This window comes from Gekko japonicus, unplaced genomic scaffold (assembly GCF_001447785.1).
Source record: "Gekko japonicus isolate JY-2015 unplaced genomic scaffold, Gekko_japonicus_V1.1 scaffold1778, whole genome shotgun sequence".
NCBI classification, from domain to species: Eukaryota; Metazoa; Chordata; class Lepidosauria; order Squamata; family Gekkonidae; genus Gekko; species Gekko japonicus.
Window position 1 is genome coordinate 403,944 of NW_015162003.1, and position 22,961 is coordinate 426,904.

At 40.5% G+C, this 22,961-nt stretch overlaps 1 protein-coding gene across 1 annotated transcript in view; it reads right to left on the bottom strand.

Annotated features, from left to right (window-relative positions):
• CNTN6 (contactin 6) overlaps positions 1 to 22,961 on the bottom strand; it is a 189,688-nt gene that overhangs the window by 47,367 nt on the left and 119,360 nt on the right. Inside the window, exons 7-9 of the mRNA XM_015405452.1 lie at positions 21,652 to 21,781; positions 21,315 to 21,465; positions 1,427 to 1,554 (exon numbers count right to left, since the gene is read on the bottom strand). Coding sequence (XP_015260938.1) covers positions 1,427 to 1,554; positions 21,315 to 21,465; positions 21,652 to 21,781 — 409 coding nt within the window. The remainder of the gene's footprint in view (positions 1 to 1,426; positions 1,555 to 21,314; positions 21,466 to 21,651; positions 21,782 to 22,961) is intronic.

Consider the following 22,961-nt stretch of genomic DNA (forward strand, 5'->3'; position numbering starts at 1 on the left):
CGACTGGCTTTCGAGCAAGGGAACCTTTACCTTTACCACCATCCTTAAACAAAGGGGACTCCGTATTTATCAGTCTGTATGTCCAGCTGTTGGGGTGATTGTGTGGAAGGACATAAAGATGAGACACTTCTCCACATAGTTATTACATTTTAAATAGATTTACCATTATCACACAATCCATCACCAGCCTCATGTCTCTACAGGACAGTCCATAGCCATTTGAAATCAAAGTACATTATTGACCCCATAAATGTCTGGAAGGACAGTGGAGCCAGCCTGCCAAAAATGTTCAGCTGAGAACTCAGCAAGTGACCCTACTGAGGCCATGTACATGAGGCTTAATGTGGCTTCTAGCAGTTAAGTGTTCTCTAGGGATGAGGCCATATTTTGAAAGCTGTTGAGATTGAGTCAAATATTCCTATCCTCAGTGAGAAATGAACCCACACGTCTTTGTGTTTTTTTATCAGTTCCTCTTTCCTCATGCAGAAATATTTTGTGTGGGTTAAACACTGTTTTTAGTGTTATTTTTAAACTTTGATTGCATATAAATGACTTATAAATGGCAAAAAGGACATTTATGTGGTATAAAAATAATGTATGAATAGTGGACCCAAAGTGTCATCAATGAAATGAAAATGAGGTGAATTGAAATTGGTAAACAAGGGACCATATGAAATCTAAAAGCATCAAAAATGGTTATACTGGCAATAAAGTCTTTCACAACCAAATTCCCTGCATCTCTAGCAATTCTAAACTGATCTCTTTTAATTTTGTCCTAAAAGAGCCCCTATTCCCTCAAAAACAAAATATCCATTCCGTTTGGTGACTTCCACCTCTTATTTTGTCAATCACTAGGTACGGTCCCTGGCCTAATAAGATATAATTACCATAAGGTAATTATTCCCAACTCTGTGATCATCATGTTAGAATCCGTATTCAGTTCAATCAAATCTCCCATTTATACTCTTATTGAGTATACTTACTTAGCCAAGTAAATCAAAGATTCAGAAATTCAGATTTCCACATCTACAAGGAAGGGCCTGATTAGAACTCTCAAGGCAATTTTTACATTTCATTCCTAACGCTAGGCCAGGATAGTAAATTCTTACCCTTTATCATATCTTTGGAAGAACAGTAACCTATTTGAAATAATACAATATCCAGACTGGGACACGGAGAGTGATTTTTTTAGTAGTTCTTAGTATTACATCTAAGAATGATATCAAAGCACAGGCACCACCTGCTGTATGGCCAGGCACCCTCTGGTTTGCCAAAGGCATCTCAGCAGCTCTGCTCCAGTAAAGAGATTTGGTTCATACCATGCCTCAGACACTACTATTATGTTCTTTGACATCTCAGCAGGCTCAGTCAAATATGCATGTGCTCTTCCAATATGCATAACGCACAAATGAAGACAATAAAGTACCTTTCACAATCAGGTTCCCTGAGTTTCTCGCAATTCCAAATTGATTCATTGCTATGCAAGTGTAGACACCTGCATCTGATTTGGTAACATTATATATCTTCAGACAGCCATTCTCTAGGATAAAGATTCTGAAGAACAAAAAAGAAAATTAATTAATTGAAACTGTGAAACCAGTTATTAACACAATATTATTTCGAGCTCTAACAGCATAGCAGTGATGCAATGTTACTTTTAATATTCGGGCAACATTAATCATCATTGTTTTATATAGCAGAGCTGAGCACATTCCAACTAAATTTTTATCTCACTGTATCATTGATCATTGTGTTAGACACAGATTAGATGTACCAGTCCACACCACTAGCCTGCATCCTTCTGTGGTCAATGCCAGCTGCTTCAAAGGAAGGAATAAATCCACCCTATGAGGTATAATTGTGTTGTGTTTTCTCACAGGGTGAAATATTTTCTTGATCGTCTTTGGTGAGCTGTTTACAGTATAAAGTATGAGGCATGATAGCCCATGTAATTTTCACAGTGTGAGTAAAAGTTATTAGTCATCTAGGTAGCATCCTGCAAACCTCTCACTCAGACAACAAAAGTGGCACAAAATTATTGCAAGAACTCTGCTGCATCATCATAATCAGAAATAGCCTTGACAGTTCTTAGGTACTGAGGGTAATTTGGCTGAGTTTTTTTGTTGTATTTTTGCTGTCAAGTTACAGCTGACCTATGGCAAGCCTAGGGTTCTCCAGGCAAGAGACATTCAGACTTCTGCTTCCCATTGCCTGCCTGTGTGTATTGACTCTGGTATTGTTTGCTGGTCTCCCATCTAAATACTGACCAGGACTGACCCTGCTTAGCTTCCAAGATCTGATGAGGTCAAGCTATCCTGGGCTATCCAGGTTCAGGTGAAATCTGATAAGCAAGATCTCACATGTACCTCTGAATGCTTGTGAGAGACTGTTTATCTGATTAAAACAGCACCTTGAATGGCACAGTCCTAAGCAGAGTCATAGCCTTCTAAACCCATTAACTTGATTGGACTTAGCTGATTTCCCCTGCAACATGAGGCTCTGCCCTGTTTTCCCTTGGTTATGTACAATGCTGGAAATCCTGTCCTAATTATGCTGAGTTACACAAAACACTGTGATATCTCATCTCAAATCAAGTGTAGACATTTGTGTTTTTTTGATCAGGTACATAGCACCCAGTTGGTGGCTTATCTTTATAGAATGCAGTTTCTTGAATGATTGATCCATGTGAGACAGCCCCGTAGCTAGGGAATACTTTGGGAGGGGGCCTTGGGGGGGCCTGCCAGCTAATTAAATGGAAGTACAGTGCAGGTGGTAAGTTGGAGCACTTTGGGGGCAGCCCCAGAGGAAGGGGGCCCAGAAGAAACACAAGGGGGCCGGGCCCCGTGGGCCCCATGTTAGCTACGGGCCTGATGTGAGAAAACAGAAGGAACCTAGGCCATATTTAACTGAAGTTTAAACAAGAAAGAGAGAGAGAGAATAATAATTATCCTTTGTGTAGTAATGCAGTAGCATCTGCAAAGCACAAGAGCAAGCTATGATTTGAGTGGAGCCAGAGATGCTGATTTAGAGTTAATTATCACAGGCTGTGTTCAACCAACTGTCAAACACAAGAGAATTCTCACACCTGTGCTTAGTGTTCGAGGTGATCAGGTGTCAGTATTTTTTTTAAAAAATAACCTAACTCCCTGGGATTCATTTAGCATGATGGGAATTCCCCCCCCCCTCCTGTTCATTCCCATTGCTGAATCAGTAGGTAGTTTCGGCACAGCTGCTTTGCTGATCTGTTTGGACTCATCTTGAAAATCTATACTGTCATCGGATCCTTTGACTCCTTAAAAAAAAGAAAAGAATATGTATACAGAAAAAAATGTTCAAGGAGAAAACGAAGAGGATTTGGCACAATTTGCTAGTGATCCAATAAAGGAAAGATAGAGGGAGGCCTATAAGTAATTTAGGATTCAGTTCACTTGGAAGTCATTTTGGAAAATCAACTTGCCTCCTTGTGTTTTTCTTTTATCTACCTCTGGTGCTATTTCCCATTAGTCAAAATAAAATCCCATTGGTGCCTTGCAATAGGTCAAAACTGATTGTGTTGTGTTTGTTCTCTCCCATTAGAACCCAGGGTCATCTGCTGAAGCTGAAGGGTGGATGATTCAGAACAGACAAAAGGAGGTACTTCTTCACAAGGCACATAGTTAAATTGTGGAACTCAGTACCACAGGATTTGGTAAGCTGTCAACTTGGAAAGCTTTAGAAGGGGAGTGGACAAATTCATGGAGGAGAAGGTTATCACTGGCTACTAGTCATGATGGATATCTACTCCCTTCAGGAACAGAGCCACTATCCCTCTTTATATCAGTTGCTGGGGATCATGGGTAGGAGGATATTGTTGCAGTCATCTTGCTTGTGGGCTTCCTTTAGGCAGCTGGTTGGCCACTGTGTGAACAAAATCATGAAACTGATAGGCCCTTGGTCTGATTCAGCATGGCTCTTCTTATGCTCCAGGACAGGAACACAAATTTATGAGAACAGGCTGCACAACTTGAGGCCAATCCATATGACTGAAACCCACTTGCCTTATAGTGTAGCTAAAATACCTCTTTTGATAGTATCTTTGAGGCAGCAAGAGCAGGAAGTTTATATTGTATACTGAGTTGCCTTAGAGACTAGTGGGCTATAATCAGCTTGATGGTGCATAAGTTATGGTGACCTGCTTTAAATGTGCCATTTTCTTTCTCCCTTCATGTTGAAAAGGCTAGTCCTAGTTTTCATAGATTCATGGCTACTAGAAGTTAACAAATAAAGACCTTATGGATAATGGCAGTTGATTAGCCACTTGAATCCATCTTGTCTGTTCAAGAGAAGCCATCAAGTAATGCACACCTTGTGACTCTCCAAAGTACATGAGATGCACTAGCCATGTGTCATGGTCTGCCAAGTACTCAACACCCCTTCTGTTGTACAATCCCAGAGAGCTAGCAAAACAGGAGACACTGGGCCTATGGAAAATTGCCAGACCAGGTTGATGAGTTATTTTGACTTGGTGGGTCATAAGCTGTGAAGTTCTCTCCTGCCATATGCCCACATCTAGTGATAATACAAGTAAATAGATGTGAATTTTGCAGACATCAAAAATCAGCATATCAGATGGAAACTTTTTGACAGATTGCATGTGACACTTAACTTGTAGATTTAACAATGCTATCAACCAGCTGGCGTTTCCAGATAAGAATGTCTATGTTCTTAGAAGTAAACTAATACTGTTTAATTGGCATTACTGAGCTTTGTGCCAAGCCACTAAGATAAGGGTATCTTTCCCTCCCAAAGTTTTGAAATGATACTCAATGACAATGCAAAAAAATAAATAGATGAGATTTTCAAACACCTTTTTCACTTGTGGACTTGCCTGGCATTTAAATTCAAATCCTTGAACTAGCAAAAGACAAACATTGCTCTGATGTACTCCTGATAAGACCAAAGAGCTAATTATTTTTAAAATCCCAAATATATGCTCTGTAACAGTAATATGGAAGAATACTTCTTTTCTTCCTCTTTGGATGCTCTTTTTGGATACCAGAGTTCAGAAGAGATAGATAAGGGATGTGATGGAGAAGGGGGTGCCTTTCAAGTCCACAAGCTATTTCACATACATGAATTAAAGCTATGTATACTTGATTCTATACAGGTTAATATTTGGGTACATTGAAAGAATCTGTGAATAAAAAAGCTGCAGATAGTCTTTGTATGTGGACTCAAGTATACTAAAAGTGATAACATTGGGAGCTAGGTAAATTATTATGTGTCACTTCAAGCATTTTGAGCCTGTCCCTTTGTGTTACTATGCATGTGTGAAAGACAGGAAGGTTTCTAAATCCATTAATGGTCAGGCTGGAGAGCTTGATCTGAAATACATTTTTAGCTCGCAATCCACTATCCCCCCCAGTTAAAACTATTTGAGAATAACTGTTTCATAGCCTAACCTGTCCTTCAGATACAGAGGTAGTTGTCATATGAATAGTGGGCTCAGAGAGATGAAGGTATTATAAATTAAGGAACTAGGGAAACATGAACACCTATTGCTTGTAAATGCTTGCTAGTAAGTTTCAGTTTCACTTTGTACACTACAAGGAAAAGGGCTCCAAAGCTGCTTGAAATTGATCATAATGTAACAGAAGCAAAGAAAGTTGGGAGCTGCTGCCTGACTAGAGAATAGAAGAAAGCAGGGCTGGGTGAAAATGCCTGAAATTTGCTAAGAAGTTGCCAACATGTTTGAAGAGTGGCTGAGAGGGAGGCACATGGCAAGGAAGGGAAGGTTCAGTTTTCTTTAGCTGTCCTTTCTTGGGAGACATTTTCTGTGAGAAGCTTTAACATATGAATGGTGTTAATGTGCTTGTTATGTATTGGGACTGGAAGATTCCAGGACTATTTCTACCAGAGACTGGCTGAGCTTGGAGCTCTAGAACAAAAGCCCACCAGGACTCTGGAGGTGGCCAATGGGGAATTAATGGTTCTGATAATGGCCTATCATTGGTAGTTGTTTGGGAAGTGGGTGGAGTTATATGCTATTTAACAGGGCCATTGCCCTGGCAGTTTGTCTTTTGTCTCTGTCTTGTTCTTGCTGAATCACTAATAAAGCAGAGCTTGGGGTCAGACCATCCACGGAACCCAGTATTTAACAGTACTATAACCAAAGGAGGGGAAGATTTCTGAATTGTGATTAAAATGCTTGAGAATATACATGTGATTTCCAACTCAACAAGGTTCCGAATGAGTAAAAAAGGGGGGGGGGGAGATTGCACTGGCCTAGTCCCTTGGGGATACCGAAACACCAAGGAAACTGCAACTAGAAAATGGCTACCTGGTGCTAGGAAAGTAATGTAGTAGGGGGGCAATAGACTGTCAATGCTGTGGAGAAACACTGGGAAGGAGAGATGAATGACATGTTGCAAAGTAGTGAGCCAAAGCAATACAAGGCAAATAAGAATAGAAACAGAATGTTAGCATTGTCATTGAATTGTACAGAAGTGAGGATCATAATTAGTCTTCTTGTTCTGTAACAGCAGGCTCTAAGAAATTAGAAGCTGGTATGGCTCAGTGTTATTATGGAAAGGCCAACGGTTGTAGCTGAACTAGGAGACAAGATGGACTGCTGTAATATTGAATCATGATGGTACTTTTGTACATTCCAGGTGAAATGCTGATTTAGATTGGTACAGGTACAGAGAGAATGCTGAAGAGGAAAACGGTATGTGAAGTGTGCATTGTAAAGATACAAGTGGGAAGTAAATGAATGAGATGAAGGTCAGTTCATGGTTGAGGACTGCCTCATATTTTCGGATGATTGTGTAGCCTTGTATTCCACCAGTGTTTATCTGTTAATGTCAGAACTGACTTCATGCTATCAATCTTGTAATTGTTCTGCCATGCACTGAGATCCGAAATTACTGCACCACCACCAACAAAAACGTTAAAAAATATATATAGTATTCTGAGTAGAGTGTGGTGGTGGAAAGTGCTGTCAAGTCACAGCGAACTTATGGGGACCCACTGGGGTTTTCAAGGCAAGAGACATTCAGAGGTGGCTTGCCACTGACTATCTGTGCAAAACCCCAGATTTTCTTGGTGGTCCCTTCCAAATACTAACCAGGGCTGACACTGCTTAGCTTCTGCTATCTGATAAGATCAGACAAGCCTGGGCTATCTAGGTCAGGGCCAAGTACCATATTGCAGATATTCAATATGGCCTGATAAGATAGTTATCTATAATATCCCAACCTTCACCATTTTGGGGAATCTCTTGTCTCATTTGGGGGGCTTTTGAGACAAGGTGTTGCCCACATATGCCCCTCTCACATATATTTGCACTAGGGCAAGCAAATTAGGAAGCAATCCTAAATAGGGCTATTAATGTTATTGAAATGTTATTAAAATTGCAACCTTATGAGATTAGACTTTAACCAGCCAGTTAAAGCTCTTCTCTTCCACATAAGGAGCATTGGTGGGCAGAATATGGCTATGTGCCTTTTACTACCTAACCCAATCAAGTTGCATATCACCTTACTGTGTTTAGATTGATAACAGTCAATCCTTCTTATTGGCAGAAAATGCCATATACAAAATGAATGTGTGTTGCTTAGATGCACCAGATTTCAGAACAGCAGTATCTCCCCATAGTACTTCTTCTACTAAAAACCACTTTGGAACATTTACATGGGGAAGTTCCACATAAAAGCCAAAGGTGAGAGATTTTATTATCAAGTCATTCCACAGCTGATTCTCTCAAATTTAATAGAGTTGAAATGTCAGCCCAATGGAAATTTTTCTTAATTTAGAATGTCAATCTTATTTAGGTTTGGATAACTGGTAATTTACAGTGCCATAAACAGAGTTACATTCTTCTGACTTCAGTGGACTTAGAAGGGTGTAACTCCCTTTAGGATTGCATCATTATTTCCTGAACTATTGCTTAGATATGTTTTTAACTATACTCATTTTCACAAATCAGGAGCTCAGGGGATCGGCATGGATCATATATGTATATTATGGAAACTCACTATGAAGAAGGAAAAGGAGGAGGATGAGATTGGTTTTATACCCTACCTTTCACTACCTGAAGGAGTCTCAGAGAGACTTACAATGGCTTTCTTTTCCCCTCCCCACAACAGACACCCTGTGAGGTAGGTGGGGCTGAGAGAGTTCTCTCGAGAACTGCCCTTGAGATAACTGCTCTGAAAGAACTTATGACTGACCCAAGGTCACACCAGCAGCTGCATGTGGAGGAGTGGGGAATCAAACCTGGTTCTCCCAGATTAGAGTCCATGCTCTTAATCACTACCCCATATATATTGTGCACAGTAGGAACTTAAAGCTGGTCATGTAAGCTACAGAGCCATAATTATAGAAGAATATTAAAAATGACGAGCTCAGTTAAAACCAGAGGTATTCTATTTGTTACCCAAATGTATGCTCAATAAAGAAACACCATGAATTTAGCTAATGTGTTAAATATGCTCCAGAATGAGAAGTTATATTTCTTTGTAATGTAGATGATGACAGCAAACTGAAAATGCAAACAGTATCATGTGTACATGTAATGACTAGCTGCCAGTCACTCTACATAGGACTGAACTTAGTGATGCTTCAAAATATTCTCCTAGTATAGAATGCAAAAGCCTTGAATCCTATCTGAAGTGGGACATGAGGAGCACTGCAAAGCAAATATTCTGCAATGAAAATGTTCCACTATTATATTATTCCACTATTGTCTTTGTACAATATGGGTTAGATCCAACCAGCTTTTACACTGATAAAAAAGGGAGGAGAGAGTCCCCCCTGTCCAACAAAAGGCTATGCTGGAGATTCTGGGCCCTGATGGGCAAAAGACATATGGGATGCGGCCTGTAGTAGGAAACAGAATTGAGACTGAGTGAAAAAGCTGGCTGGATCCAACCCTATTGTCTGAGTGAATGTGTTCTGAGCATATGGGCATCTTTGTTCTTGTATTTGCTCACATTTTCCCTCAGAGCCTTTGGGAAAATAATTACATTAATTAAAGACAGAAAAAATAATAATTCTTCTTCCTTTTACCCCACTCATTCTTTCAAAATATTGTTTTGAGTATTTTTTCCCTCTTCCCTGCATTACATATCAATAAAAGTGTTTATCTTCTTTCAAAATATAGCTATTATTTTAGAAAGGAATTGTGATACAAGCATGGGGCAAATTGCTGTAATACCTGTGCTTTGGACCTATTCCCCATATATACCCCAGAGAGCACTACAGTCAGAGTCACAATACCAAGTGGCCCTCCCTGACCACAAGGATGCTAGGCAGGCTGGAACCAGGGCCAGAGCTTTTTCGGTGGTGGCTCCATAGTGGTGGAATGTGCTCCCGGAAGAGATCAGGGCCCTGCAAGACCCTTTACAGTTCCACAGAGCCTGTAAGATGGAGCTCTTCCACCAGGCCTTCAATTAGGAGCTGCCACAATTATCAACAACAACTGGAATTTATAGAGCCCTGGCCCTTGGTTTGCTATTGACAGCTTATGCCTGCCGATTATATCTGGGAAAGATCAGCAAGCTGAACATCATTATGAAATTAAAACAACACACACACACAAAATTATGCAAGACAGAAGCACAGCCACCACAACTACATGGACTACCTAAAATTCATAAGGATTCAGTTCCACTCTGACCCATTGTGAGTGCCATTGGTTCCCCTACATATGAATTAGCTAAATAGCTGGCCAATCTCCTACAGAACCACATCGGAAAAACCACAACATATATCAAAGATTCAACACATTTCATCAACAAAATCAGTCCTCTGAAACTCAACCCAAAGGACATACTCATCAGTTTTGATGTGGTATCTGTTTTTACCAAGGTTCCAGTAAAAGACACACTTGCGCTTGTTAATCAGATTTTTCCAGAAGACATAACGGCCTTATTTCACCATTGTTTGACAACCAGTTACTTTTCCGCATTCTTATTTGCCCTGCTTGTAAATTCCTCTTTCTTCAGGATTTTTTTTTCTGTTCCACCCATGTTTGATTTGATATTATACCAGTTTATGTCTGGCATTAAGAAAATGCAGATTTAAATTGCAGGTTTTTTATGCTGGGCATAAAGTGATATGAAATTGAATTGACCAATAGAGGGAGAAAATAACACATGGAACAGAAAGGAAAAAAAAAACCAACCCAAAGAAACAGGAACATACAAGTGAGGAAAATAGGAACACAGAAAAGCCCATGAACAAGTTAGATCCAGTCAGATTTTTTTGTTTGTTCCATATTGCCAAATTCACCTCCTAACTATAGTCACTGCATGGATGTGATGCACACCGGTTCAATGTTCTCCAGGAAAAAAGGGCATGAACTCTTTTTTCCCCCACCAGCAAAAAAGTTGGTAGGATCCAACCCAGTATTTATCGGTGCAATTACAAGGGAGCTGTCTTGAGATGGATGACCTAGTAGACAGCATTAATTCACCTTTCTTATCACAGTGGTACTTCTGTTCATGCCCTATTGAATATATTTCACGAAACAACAGTCTACAGATTTTCACACACACACACAAATTACCATTTCTTTCATAAAAGAATGGTAACATTTAACCACATTACAAGCCACTGGCAATGAAAAAGTCCGAAAGAAACAGAGGACAAATTCCATTATATCTAGTTTTACTCAGCATAATATTAAAATCATTACACAGATATATTTATGCAGATGTTAGTGACAGCAGAATTAAGTAGAGTGGATAAACTGTGCCTCGTGACAGTTTTGGTTATAGTTTAATAGAGCCACTGGGGTGTATCGTAGACTCTATTATTTGTATTATATGTTAATGAATTTTCTACCTGTTTGGGTGTAATTTGTATGCTAATATTACTGCTATTTAATAAAACTATATTTAACTATGTTTAAAAGAGTTCTCTCTCTGTCTGCAAGTAGATATTAATGAGCTCTGAAATCAACTTGGCACACTCTGACCGCAAACAGCGTATATACTATAAAAATCAAGGTTAATTTGGATCAAAACAGAGTTCCAAATTCTAGTTGAATAGACATATTAAAGCTATTTGAGTAAACAATATTACTAGCAATAAGAAGTGTGAGAAAAATACTGCTTCCTGCTAATTAAAAAAGGCAATTATGTTACTTCTGTTATTTTCTTAGCATACCATAGGCTATACTAGAACACAAATATTTGATACTGGGAAACACTATGCAGACAAAGTCCATTTCCCAGAAACTGATATGAAACAATAAAATGCAAGATGAGAGGACCATAATGTTCCCCATCTGACTACTACATTTGGATTCATGGACCAGGATCCACAGCAATACATATGGGTGTTTGAAGAAGGGTTTGGATGTTTTTCTCAAACAGCAACAGTCTCTTGCCATATAGAAAACTATTCTCTGGCCCCGGTCACACGGGCAGGAAACGGGGGGGGGGGGGGGGAAGCGTGGCAGTTTGCCCCGGGGCAAACTAACGCGTGGTAAAGAGATCAGACCTTCCGTTGAGGTACCGTGGAGGTACCGTGGAGGTTCTGTGGGAAGGGAGAGGTGCTGATCGCAAGACAATCCCGCGTGCAAAAAAGAAGCGCGCGGTGCGGCAAACTGGATGGGTTTTTTGTGTACACCACGACTGCGCATGCTCCGTTGGGTGCTTGTGCGCATCCACAGAGACGTGGGGAAAAAAACCCCTTTTTCACAAGGGGACATGGGCGGGCGCCGGATGCCTCCGGAAACGCGATCAGACGCCTGCCCTTGCCCTGCAGTTTCCGGAAACTAGTACCTCCGAGGTACTAGTTTTTTGCTGCGTGTTTTTGGCGGGAAGCCTCAGTTGAGTCACGGAAGTGCTACGCTTCCCAGATGTGCCAGTGAGATCGTGCCCGGAAACTCTGCCTGTCTTCCGTCGCTCTAGCGTGGCTAATGCTCCGTGTGACTGCAGCCTTTAAAGAGTTTCGAGAAGAATATTAACAGCAGGTTGTGACTTGCCATGAGAGGCTACTGCTCCAAGAAAAAAATGAATAAGCTTGCTGGACATGTCCAAGCATAAAGTTGGTCTTTGGCTTGCCATCATGGGCTTGGACACACCGGGCATATCATAAAGTATTTCCAAGAAACATGACTTTTTCACCTCCAACTCCTGCTGCAGCCCCAAATGCCCCCCCAAAAAACTTGTTCCCTTGGGTTCTCTGTTTCCTAGAGGGAGCATTGTGGCATGGGCATATGGAGCTGCAGCCGGAGAAAGCAAGGACTGTGGATGGAAATCAATCTGAGGAAATGCTCCAGTGCATTCAAGCCACAATACTCGATTTCTAGATTTGCAGATATGAAAACTAATGAAGTTAAAAGTCAAGAGTCTTTAGTTCATGCTTTACTTTGCTACTATACATTCACACAGTGTCTTCAGGTCTTAAATCCCAGTTCACTTGTATATTTTAAGTCCAACCATCTGGGAAAATCTCACCTAGTACAAGTACTTTGTCCACATAGTCATTATTAAATGTAACCCAACTGTTAACGATTGATTTTCATGCCTAAAATAGTATTAGGAATTGAAACAAAAGCCTCTTCCCGATCTAAATTTAAGCCTCATAAAAGGCTCAAAGCCTTAATGCACTAATTAGACTACACATACGTAGTTCACGAAGACTTTTTGTGACCTTTTGGTCAGGGGAGAATTACTCTTAATCCAGCCAAACACTCTCTTAATGCCCTTCAATGCATATATCATGGGGGGGGGGGAGAACCAGAAAGACTTGCTTGTTTCCTCAACAGTCTGTAATTTGTTATGCAGAAGCTGTAACTTTGTGTAAGAACTTACTGGTATGGCACAGGGAGCATACTAAGTAAATTGAGGCAATGGCCGCCCTGTATATGCCCACTATGTTCCCATCTGGACTTTATGCTTCATTTTGTTAAGTTACTTGAGCTCCAGGTGGGAATGTGGAAGACACAAACACTTCTCCCATTCCCTTTCATGGCCCTTTGGTACACATTGCCAGATATATGTGGACAAAGAGGGATGAATCTCACAGTGCACTGGTGCTGCACCCGCATAGAGAAGGTTTTTTCCATTAGTTTCTTTGTCACTACAGTCTCCACAAAAAGACATATGAAAGCAAAGGTATTTTTAAACATTAGTGTCACTCAAGGCTACTTTTTTATACCTAATGTTTCATTTGAGTGAGATTTCTCCTGAAGGTGAGGTGACAGAGGACTTCACGTGGTAGCCACAGCTCTGAGAAAGTGCAAGAGCACTCATTAAAATAGTTTCACATACTTCCCTTGGCTGCACACAGATTCAAAGTAAAAACAAATCCAACAGAAGGACTTTGTAAAGGTTTTAATTGAGTCCAACAAATTGTCATTTTTCTATTGAAAAGTGGCAACAAAAGAAGAAGCCATAGCCAAGAATGATGGGAAAGAAACAAGTGTGGGACCTTCACCTTTCCTATTATTTCCTTGAAGATTTTTTTTTTCATATTCTGCTTGGCCCCCTTGCTCATTACCTTTTCTCTGCTACTGCTCATTTATCGCTTCTCATTTCCTCAGGAAACAGAGAGGGAAAGAAATGAATATGGTGAACAATGGAGGACTGTGGTGTGGTCCAGAAGTGTTATGGAATGAACATGTATAAGCACAAGAAGCTGCCTCACTCTGAGTCAGACTTTTGGTTCTTCTAGTTAAGTACTGCATATGGAAGTGGGTCTCCCAGGTCTTAGATACAGGTCTTTCCCAGCATTTTCCCAAAGATCATTTTAACCAGCAATGCCAAGGATTTACCCATGGAGTTCCTGCATGCAAAGCACATGCTCTATTACTGAACATATTTTACATGTATTTCTATCGATATCTTGGATTATTTTAGACTGTCTTTATTGCAAATCAAATCAATGTTTTAAAGGTGCATATAGATGCTGTACAGTGCTACAGGTTGATATATAATTGTGAAGGAAACATGAATATAATCAAGAACAATCAAAACCTGTGTGGGAATATACCTAAATATGTTTCTAAGAATGGGACATAGAATCACAGAATCATAAAATCATAGGAATTGGAAGAGACCATTCAGGCCATCTAGTCCAACCCCCTGTTCAATGGGGGATCAGCCTAAAGCATCCCTGACAATTGTTCATACAGCCAGTGCTTGAAGACTGCCAGTGAGGGGCAGCTGATTCCACTGCTGAACTACTCTTACTGTAAACCCCCCCCCCCCCAATACCAACCCAGTACCATTCTGCCTGTAATTTAAATCCATTATTATGAGTCCTATCCTCTACTGCCGGGAACAGCTCCACACCCTCCTCTAAGTGACACCCTTTCAAATACTTAAAAAGAGTGATCATGTCTCCCCCCTTAGCCTTCTGTTCGCCATACTGAACATTCCTTTCCTTATAAGGCTTGACCATCGTTATTACTCTGATGTTATGACACAGCTCTGATGTGCATTTCTCACACATCTGAAATTCTAAGTTGTCATAAAATATCACTTGAAAGTTTTTTTAAAGGAAACTTTAAATCCTACTTAGGAGAAACATCAAGAAAAAGGTTCTGCAAAGTCCTAGTTTTTGAAATTCATACTATTGAGTGTTAAGAATGAAACTGAGGGAGTTATAATCATGTACAACATAGTGTTAACAGATTATTTCATCTTAGAGAAAAAGGGAAGAACAGTACACACCTAAGCAGAGTTACACCCTTCTAAACCCATTGACTTCAATGGCCTTAGAAGAGTACAAGTCTATTCAGGATTTACTTTGAAGAGAAAGAGATCCAAGTGATTCTGCTGAATGATCTGAAATTTTGCCTGCATTTTCATATCCAAGTACACAATGCAATACGAAAAGACTGGAAGCATGAAAGGAAATCTATGTCTTTGATTTCTGTCTCTTCACCCATTAGCCAGAAACAGAGATGAAGTGATTAATTAAACTTAGCAGCTGAGAAATCAATCCCATTGGTCTATTAAACAATACTAGTAGGCTATCAAGAGAGGAGATAAATTTGAATTCATGTTGTCCTTATGGTGAAACTGACAACAAGAATGTGTCTTGTTCTGATTCCTAACACCAAAGCCCCTAGATATCTATTTAAATCTGGAAACAGGATATAATAACTGATTCAGTTAGATTGTTGCATCAGAGCCATCCAAAATGAGACCAAAGAAAAAACAAATAAGTGCAAAATAATAAAGAATTTATTTCAAACAAACTTTAGAAATGAAATTAGCATAATATTTTAGTTAACAGAAAAATTGAATTTGAATTATTGGAGTCAAATACTACCAGACAGGAGTATTAGTTTTAAAAAATGAAATCCAGCATGTCAAAATTTAAACTTCAAAGAGATGACATGGCCACAGCTCTAGAACCTACTCAACCATCAGGCTTGCTGGGCCAGATATTCTTTTAACCTAGTCAATTTCACAGGTATGTTATCAGGGTAAAAATGGAGGAGGGGAGAAAAAGTCTGCCCCATACCCTTTAGAGGAACAAAAAATACAAAAATACATCCTGGTCCCCTGCTATAACCTGAAACTGAGTATGCTGTTTATGAGCCGAATGGGAAATTAAAATGGTCCAGGAGCAAACCAGTAAACCAGCAAAGCAGTAACAAACCAGAATGGGAAATTAAAATTGTCCAGGAGCAACACATGCTGTCATGAGCCAGCCAGTGGCCACCTCCTTAGGGGAGGAGGAAATGGAAGAGTCAGACCCCGCACTGGTGGAATACCCACCTGAGCAGCTGGGTCAAGAAGCAGACCAAGCAAGAGGAGCATCAGGAAGCGAGAATGCTTTGCAGTCACAGCCAGGCTGCTCATTCTGGCAGGAGAAGAAAGAAATGACACAGCACAGAGCATAAGTTGCCACCGGGTTCTCCTGAACCAGCACAGCAGAGCACAGAAGAAGGAAGGAGTGTTTGACAGCTCTAAAGAAAATACATGGTGCCTGCCTGATCACCCAGCAGCAATCAGTGTTAATTCCTGGACCAGGAGTGACAAACTGATAGGGAAGCAGTAAGGACTTGCACTTGGAGGACAATGAACACAGTCGTAAGAAGTATCCTCTGAGCTTCAGAGGATGAGTCAGTTAATGAGGTAGATAAAAGGAACACACTGAGCAAGACTCTTTGTGGAAGCAAATTTGTTTGTTGCACACCTCTGAGATCTGACCTGCTCTACCCTAAATTACTGCCTTTGTACCCTGTCCTTGCTAACCTTTGCTTATGTTCACAGCTAGAAACCTATACCTTGCACCCTGCACTGGTTCTAAACCCTGGACCCTCGAAACTCTTTTCCTCTGACCCCTGGACTGATCCTTTAGCTTCCTAACTTTGGACTTGTTTGTAGACCTTACTCTTGTTTCTTGCTTTTTGTGTTGGCATTGTATTTGTGTATCCCAGAAACCCCGGGTTGACTAACAGTGCCAGGCTTTGCCCTGAATGCAACAAAAGCCATGCAGCTCAGATGTTGCCTTGGCCATTGACTCCAAGGATGTTTGTCAGTTCACCTGTTGCATTCTCCAGCAATGGTATCTATAGGAGCAAGCAATGGGTGAATTGACAACCATCCTTGATGCCACTGGCCAGTTCTGAGCACAATGGTTCTGTTTGTTCCTAGCCACTAGTGGCCCTATAAGGCTGCTGCCCACTTCAATTTTTTCTTGCAAGTTAAATGGCCTATCTTTCCACAACGTAGTGTAACCCCCAAAGTTACACTGAGTCAGAAGCCATTTTTTTGAAACACCATCATGACTTCTCAGGCCATAGAATGTGTGGGGGGGAGGCTCTATGTTTGATATTAAAGCTGAGAAATTAAGATCAGGCAGAAAGCAATTAATGATACTGACTCACAAGGTTCCCCTGGACACTCTTCTGTCAATGGCTCTACCTTTTGGTTTCCTGAGGGCTCATCAAAATTCAGGCCATGACTAATTATTGAGGACTACAGGACAATAGCCGGCCTCCTAGGATCATCCAGGAATTTATTTACAATGCAGAGTTCCCTGGAAACAAGTAAAGCCTAGGCTATCAAACATTTTTAGGGCTTTTTAAATAATTACTAATCAGGGCTACCACTCAGATAATCCAGTCATCCCATCTAAATCATCCCCTGAACTAACTGACGTACCCCCACTGCCTAAACTTAGGTATCTTTCCTTTCCTCCTCTTCCATATGACCAAATCTGGACATTCTATGCCCTTCCTTTACAAAGGACTGTAAGACTGCCAATGAGATTTGTCTCCTAGCAATAAATACCAAAGTAATAATATTTTATAAAAATACCTTCCAAGCAAAGGGGGAAATTGGGTTCAATGTGATTCACATGGATTGTTCCTTCACCTCTGAAATCACCAGACAGATGTTTTTCTCTCTCACTTGAACCTGTCCTTGCTACTCTGGAACCTCTTCAGCTGTGTTGGACAAGCATATCTGCTCTGCTTCTTTAAAACTCTCCCTCTTCATCTTCCCACATCCTATGCATTCACTGAAGCACTACTCAGATAAATCCTGCACCCTTCGTTCTCCTGCACCCCATCCCCCTCCTCTCGCTGTAAGGACACTGTACACTCATAACAACACTGAAGATGGATTCTGACATTCTGAACCCACCCAAGGGAGGAGTATCCAGCATCACTGGAACAGTTTTCAATAGCAGTAAAAAAGAGCAAGAGTCCAGTAGCACCTTAAAGACTAACAAAATGTGTCAGGGTATGAGCTTTCGCGAGTCACTGCTCATTTCTTCAGATGTCCAATTTTGTGAGCAGTGATTCATGAAAGCTCATAGGTAAAGGTAAAGGTTCCCTTGCTCGAAAGCCAGTCGAGTCCGACTCTAGGGTTGCGGTGCTCATCTCCGTTTCAAAGCCAAAGAGCCAGCTCTGTCCAAAGACGTTTCCGTGGTCATGTGGTCGGCATGACTAAACACTAAGGCGCACAGAACGTTGTTACCTTCCCACCTATTTATCTACTTGCAATTTCTTGCTTTCGAACTGCTAGGTTTGCAGGAGCTGGAACTAGAGACGGGAGCTCACTCCATCATGCGGCACACTCGGGTCTCGAACTGCTGAACTACCAACTTTCCACAGCCTGCAGTTCAGCGTCTTTACCACTTGAGCCACCACAGCTCCATACCCTGCCACATATTTTGTTAGTCTTTAAGGTGCTACTGGTCTCTTGTTCTTTTCTACTGCTGCAAACAGACTGACACGGCTACCCATCTTGAGTTTTCAATAGGAATGTTCATTGTTGCAAGTTTTATATATTCTGGTGTATGCCTTATATGCCATCTAGTTATTTGCAGTTCAACAGTTCTCTAAATTTAGTATTCTATATTGATGTTTAAGACTAAAACTTAAGTATTGTCTCCTTCACTGCCTCTGCCATTTCAAGCATCTCCCTGTGGTACTGTCCAAAATTGTGTTCATTTCAAACACACACAAAAGAATCTCCTGCGCATGTACTCTGCACATGTATTCTGAGCATTTCTGGTAACAATAGCCATAGAGACTGCACACATACAGACTATACACAAATGATTTCTGTGTATATATGCTCAATGCCCACAGGGTGATTATTATATTTTGTAAATCTCACTTGAAACACCCTCCTGAAAATCTTTCATGTATTGTATTCTTTCTATAATTAAGACAATGAATGTGTAGACATATTAAATCTTTCAGCCTGAGGTCTTCCCTAGTTCTAGGAACAATGAAAGATATAACCACTGAAAACAAGTTATGTGACTGTTCCATACACTTACACACAGATGGAAATACACAGGCATACGATTTTCCCACATGAGTTTTATCTAAATTGTATAATCGAGGTTTCCCCCCTCAGGTCAATCTAAAGTCACATGCATCTGTTAGTATACACAAGAGCTGCAAAGTCTCATATCTGTTCTGCCATCCTGAAACTCACATCTGAGAGAATTGTCAATCAAGCATATTCCTCAGAAGATTAAAATTAATTACACAAACAAAAACCAGCTTTAAAATTAAAGCATCTGTCTCTGATTACCCCCTCCGGATAACAGGGTCCCTCCTCTAAATAAAGAAGATTTAAGCAAATACATTTGCAAGAGGGCAAAAGTGCTTTCTTTTTCTTTTAAAATAGACGGAGAATGGAGATAAGGATTGCAATTATAACTCCAAGCTGCTGTTTAAACTCTCACCCATTCAGTAGTGTAAAATCCTGTGACTGCAAAAGGCCACCTTTTTCCAAATTAGGACAAAAAAATACTTGTTAGTATTATTGGTGCATCATCAATATCAGAGCATTCTGCTAAGTCGTAGGACACTGACAAAACTTTTCAAAGGTAATACCTTGCAATCAGTAGCTTGAAGTTTCCTTCTTTAGAAAAGACTTCTGGGTTAATATTAGGGTTGTGCACCCCCCCCCCCAATATTTTTCGGCTTGGGGTATATTGAACCTGAAAAATATCGGTATTTCCCAACATTCTCAAATCCCAATACTGATATGGTATATGGATTCTGGAAATATTTGAGAAACCCAATTTTTTGGGGCTCTATTATACCCTGTGGGGATCATTATAATGGAGAACCAATCCAGGGGTATCTGGGCCTCTGGTGTGTGTGTGTTTTTTGAGGTAGAAGCCCCAAATTTGCAGCATAGCCACTGGTGCCTTTCCTCAGCACCCCCAAGTTTTAAAAGTATTGGACCAGGTGGTTCAATTCTATGGGCCCCCAAAGAATTTGCCTCTATCCTCCATTGATTTCAATGGAGCAAAAAAAAAAGCATATAAAGGGATCTTGGTCCCTTTAAATGCCTTCTCCAAACCACATGACTCCACAGCTTGGAGAACTCCGAAGGTGTTTAAAGGACTCAGGGCCCCTTTAAATACCTGCATTTAATGGAATTGTGAGCTCTTTAAGCATCTTTGGAGTTCAGTCGCTGGGGAGTCACACAGCTTGGAGAAGGCATTTAAAGGAACTGTGATCCCTTTAAATGCCCTCGAACTTTGTCTATCCAGTGGTCTCAAAAATCCTGAAAATATTTTCAGGATTTACAGGGCTTGGCCATTTCAGATCGCCAAATGTTATCCGAAATCTATATTGAGCTGAATCTATACCCAGAATATACTGATAAGGTATTTTCCAAGTACTTTTTCAGCTCAGATTTAGCCAAATGCACACCCCTCCTTAATATGGATGAAGAACCACATTCCTTAGGTTTTCTTTAAGACTATAGCAATCAGTGGGTAACCTTTATTAGTTAGCGATGTATTATGACAATGACAAGATCTGTACAGTGAGTTAAGATTTTATTAAAGTAGGAACAATTGTTTTCTTTCTTTCTTTCTTTCTTTCTTTCTTTCTTTCTTTCTTTCTTTCTTTCTCTCTCTCTCTCTCTCTTTCTTTCTCTCTCTCTTTCTCTCTCTCTTTCTTTCTTTCTTTCTTTCTTTCTTTCTTTCTTTCTTTCTTTCTTTCTTTCTTTCTTTCTTTCTTTCTTTCTTTCTTTCTTTCCCTTTTGGTGATATATCACAAAGGAAAAACATGTATGTAAATTCCCAGAGATTGTGGAACCTCTTCTCCCCTAAGTAGTGCATCAGTCAAGTAGCCATGTCACATTCACAACTGAGCTGTTCCCAGATAAAAATGTTTAGTCTAATTTAATCAGATTATCAGCTTGTATATTGTGATGTGCATTAAACTCCATTAATGTAAGAAGTCCAACACCAACACTTTCTTTTAAGCACCTTTTAGGAGATCATACTTTTTTCTGAATTTTGGTCCTCCCTACTCTACTAATGTTGTACAAAAGAATAACTACCCAGGAATTAATGGAAATCTAGCATAATACAACCATTAGAATACAAGGAGCAACTATGTGTTACAAAATTTTGAACAGAAATTGACTTAGGTAATCATTTAATAGGTCGGACATTTATGAAGAAAAGGAAAACCATATGATAGGTAATTGCAATAAAAATTAAATATTTTTTCAGACTTGGAAAACTATCCTTTAAAAAAAGTTTTAGGAAAATGCTGTTTTGATTGTTTATTCTGATGTATGCAATATGAAAAGAATGAACATATTTAGGCCTCTCTTAGTTGAATTCAGTAAATATGTGTCGAGTTAATAACACATGTTATAAAAGCCATTCAACTGGTCATATAATAGTCATTTTTGAACAGCTTTATATCCATAATATGTAGTAGGAAGGTATACTGGGAAAAGGAATTAACAGTTCTACCAAGCTAGTGCATGCCCTTTCCAAGAATCTGTGTAGCTTTTTGGATCTTGGCCAAGATTTGGTCGACAGTGCTCCAGAGCTGCTCACTTACACATGCTTTACTGAAATACCTTTTGTTTTGCTGTAGAGTCTCAGTGCCTTTTTTCCAGCTAATAATTGCCTTGGGAGAGGCATCTGGTTTACATTCAATGGTGACTTCACCTCCAACTTGGACAACTGAATTTTTTTTCACAGGGTTTTTGGAAAAATCAGGAGCTGAAGCTAGTAATTAAAAAAAAGGAAAAGTGACATCTGAAACATATTTTTATGGCATTTCTGTGAAAATGCATTGTCTGTCTTTCTTACGGAGAACATGTCTCTGCTGAATGACTTCTTCCAAGAAATCTTAATTTGATTCTCCATTCCAGTATTCAGCTTTTTTTTTTTTTTTAGAACTCATTAACTTACCTATTACTCTTAATTCTGCATTGGAATAAATGGATGCATATTTATTTTCTGCAATGCACTGATAGAGGCCAGAGTCTGAAATGTTCAGCATAGTTATAGTAAGAGTTCCATTTTCAATCTGAATTCTACCCTGAGAAAGAGAAGGGAGGGGGGAGACAAAGGAAACCAGTATTAATCTTGTTTAAATAATCTATGCCAATTTTAAAATGGAGTTTTCAGTTTGTGAGAGGGGAAAGTATAACAATACAAAAGTTCAAGCCTATGTCTGTACACCAAATTAATCACAGATACCACAGAGCCCCACCCATAATTTGTTAACCAAGGCCCCTGCCACACGGCAGGGGAAAAGGCGCTTGAAGGCGCGGCTTTTAAAAGCCGCACCAACGTTGACACGGCGCAGCGGGATCTCACAGATCCCCCGGCCGCGCCGCCGTTTCTCCCCGGCGCGATCAAACGCCGGGGAGAAAACACGGCCCTAACCGGGGGCCGGCTGAACTGCGCATGTCTGAGCATGCGCAGTTCGTCTCCGGCCCGGGGTTGTGCCGGCGCGTCCTTGCGCCGGCGATCAAACGGCCGGGAAGAGGCGCCGCATCCACTTGAACCACCGAGATAGGTGGTTCAGTTTGAGGCGCGGTTTCCAAGAATAGAGACAGTTCGGGGACGGTATCACGGCGCTTCCCAGATGTTGTGTTGTGATCGCGCCGGTTTGAACCGCCCCCGAACTGTCCCGCTCCCGGACCAAATAGGTGAGTGTGAACGGGACCCAAGTATATCAATTTCACCATGGTTGCTTCTCTAGTGCAGTCTACAAATAAATACTTGACACCAGGGGTCATTTGGTAGAAAAAGAGGTGCAGGGGCTCATTAGCATAACTTATTTGCATATGCCACACCCCCTGACATCACTGGAAGTGTGTCAGAAGGCAACATCCACTGCTTAGGCTCTGACCCAAAAATCTCCAGGTATTTCCAAACTCAGAGCTGGCGAGCCAGCTTTACACTTTGACTAAAGACACTTTAGGTTTCCTTTGCTCTTGCAAGGAAGCTACCCTACAACAAGCATGAAAATACAGATCAAGTTAGTATGCTTTTGCTTTCTCCGCAATAAATCAGGAAAACAATCAAAAGATTATTTTGGCAACAACATGCCTGGGAGAGATATTAATTAAAAGGTTTGCTGGGTAATGACCAGGATCTACACATTTTGGCTGGCCTTGGTAGACGGCCAAAAGTTGGTGCTTACCACTAACCATGTCCTTCAAAAGAAAGCGGCAACATTTTGAGTGCTGAACTTAACAAATGCTCTTTCC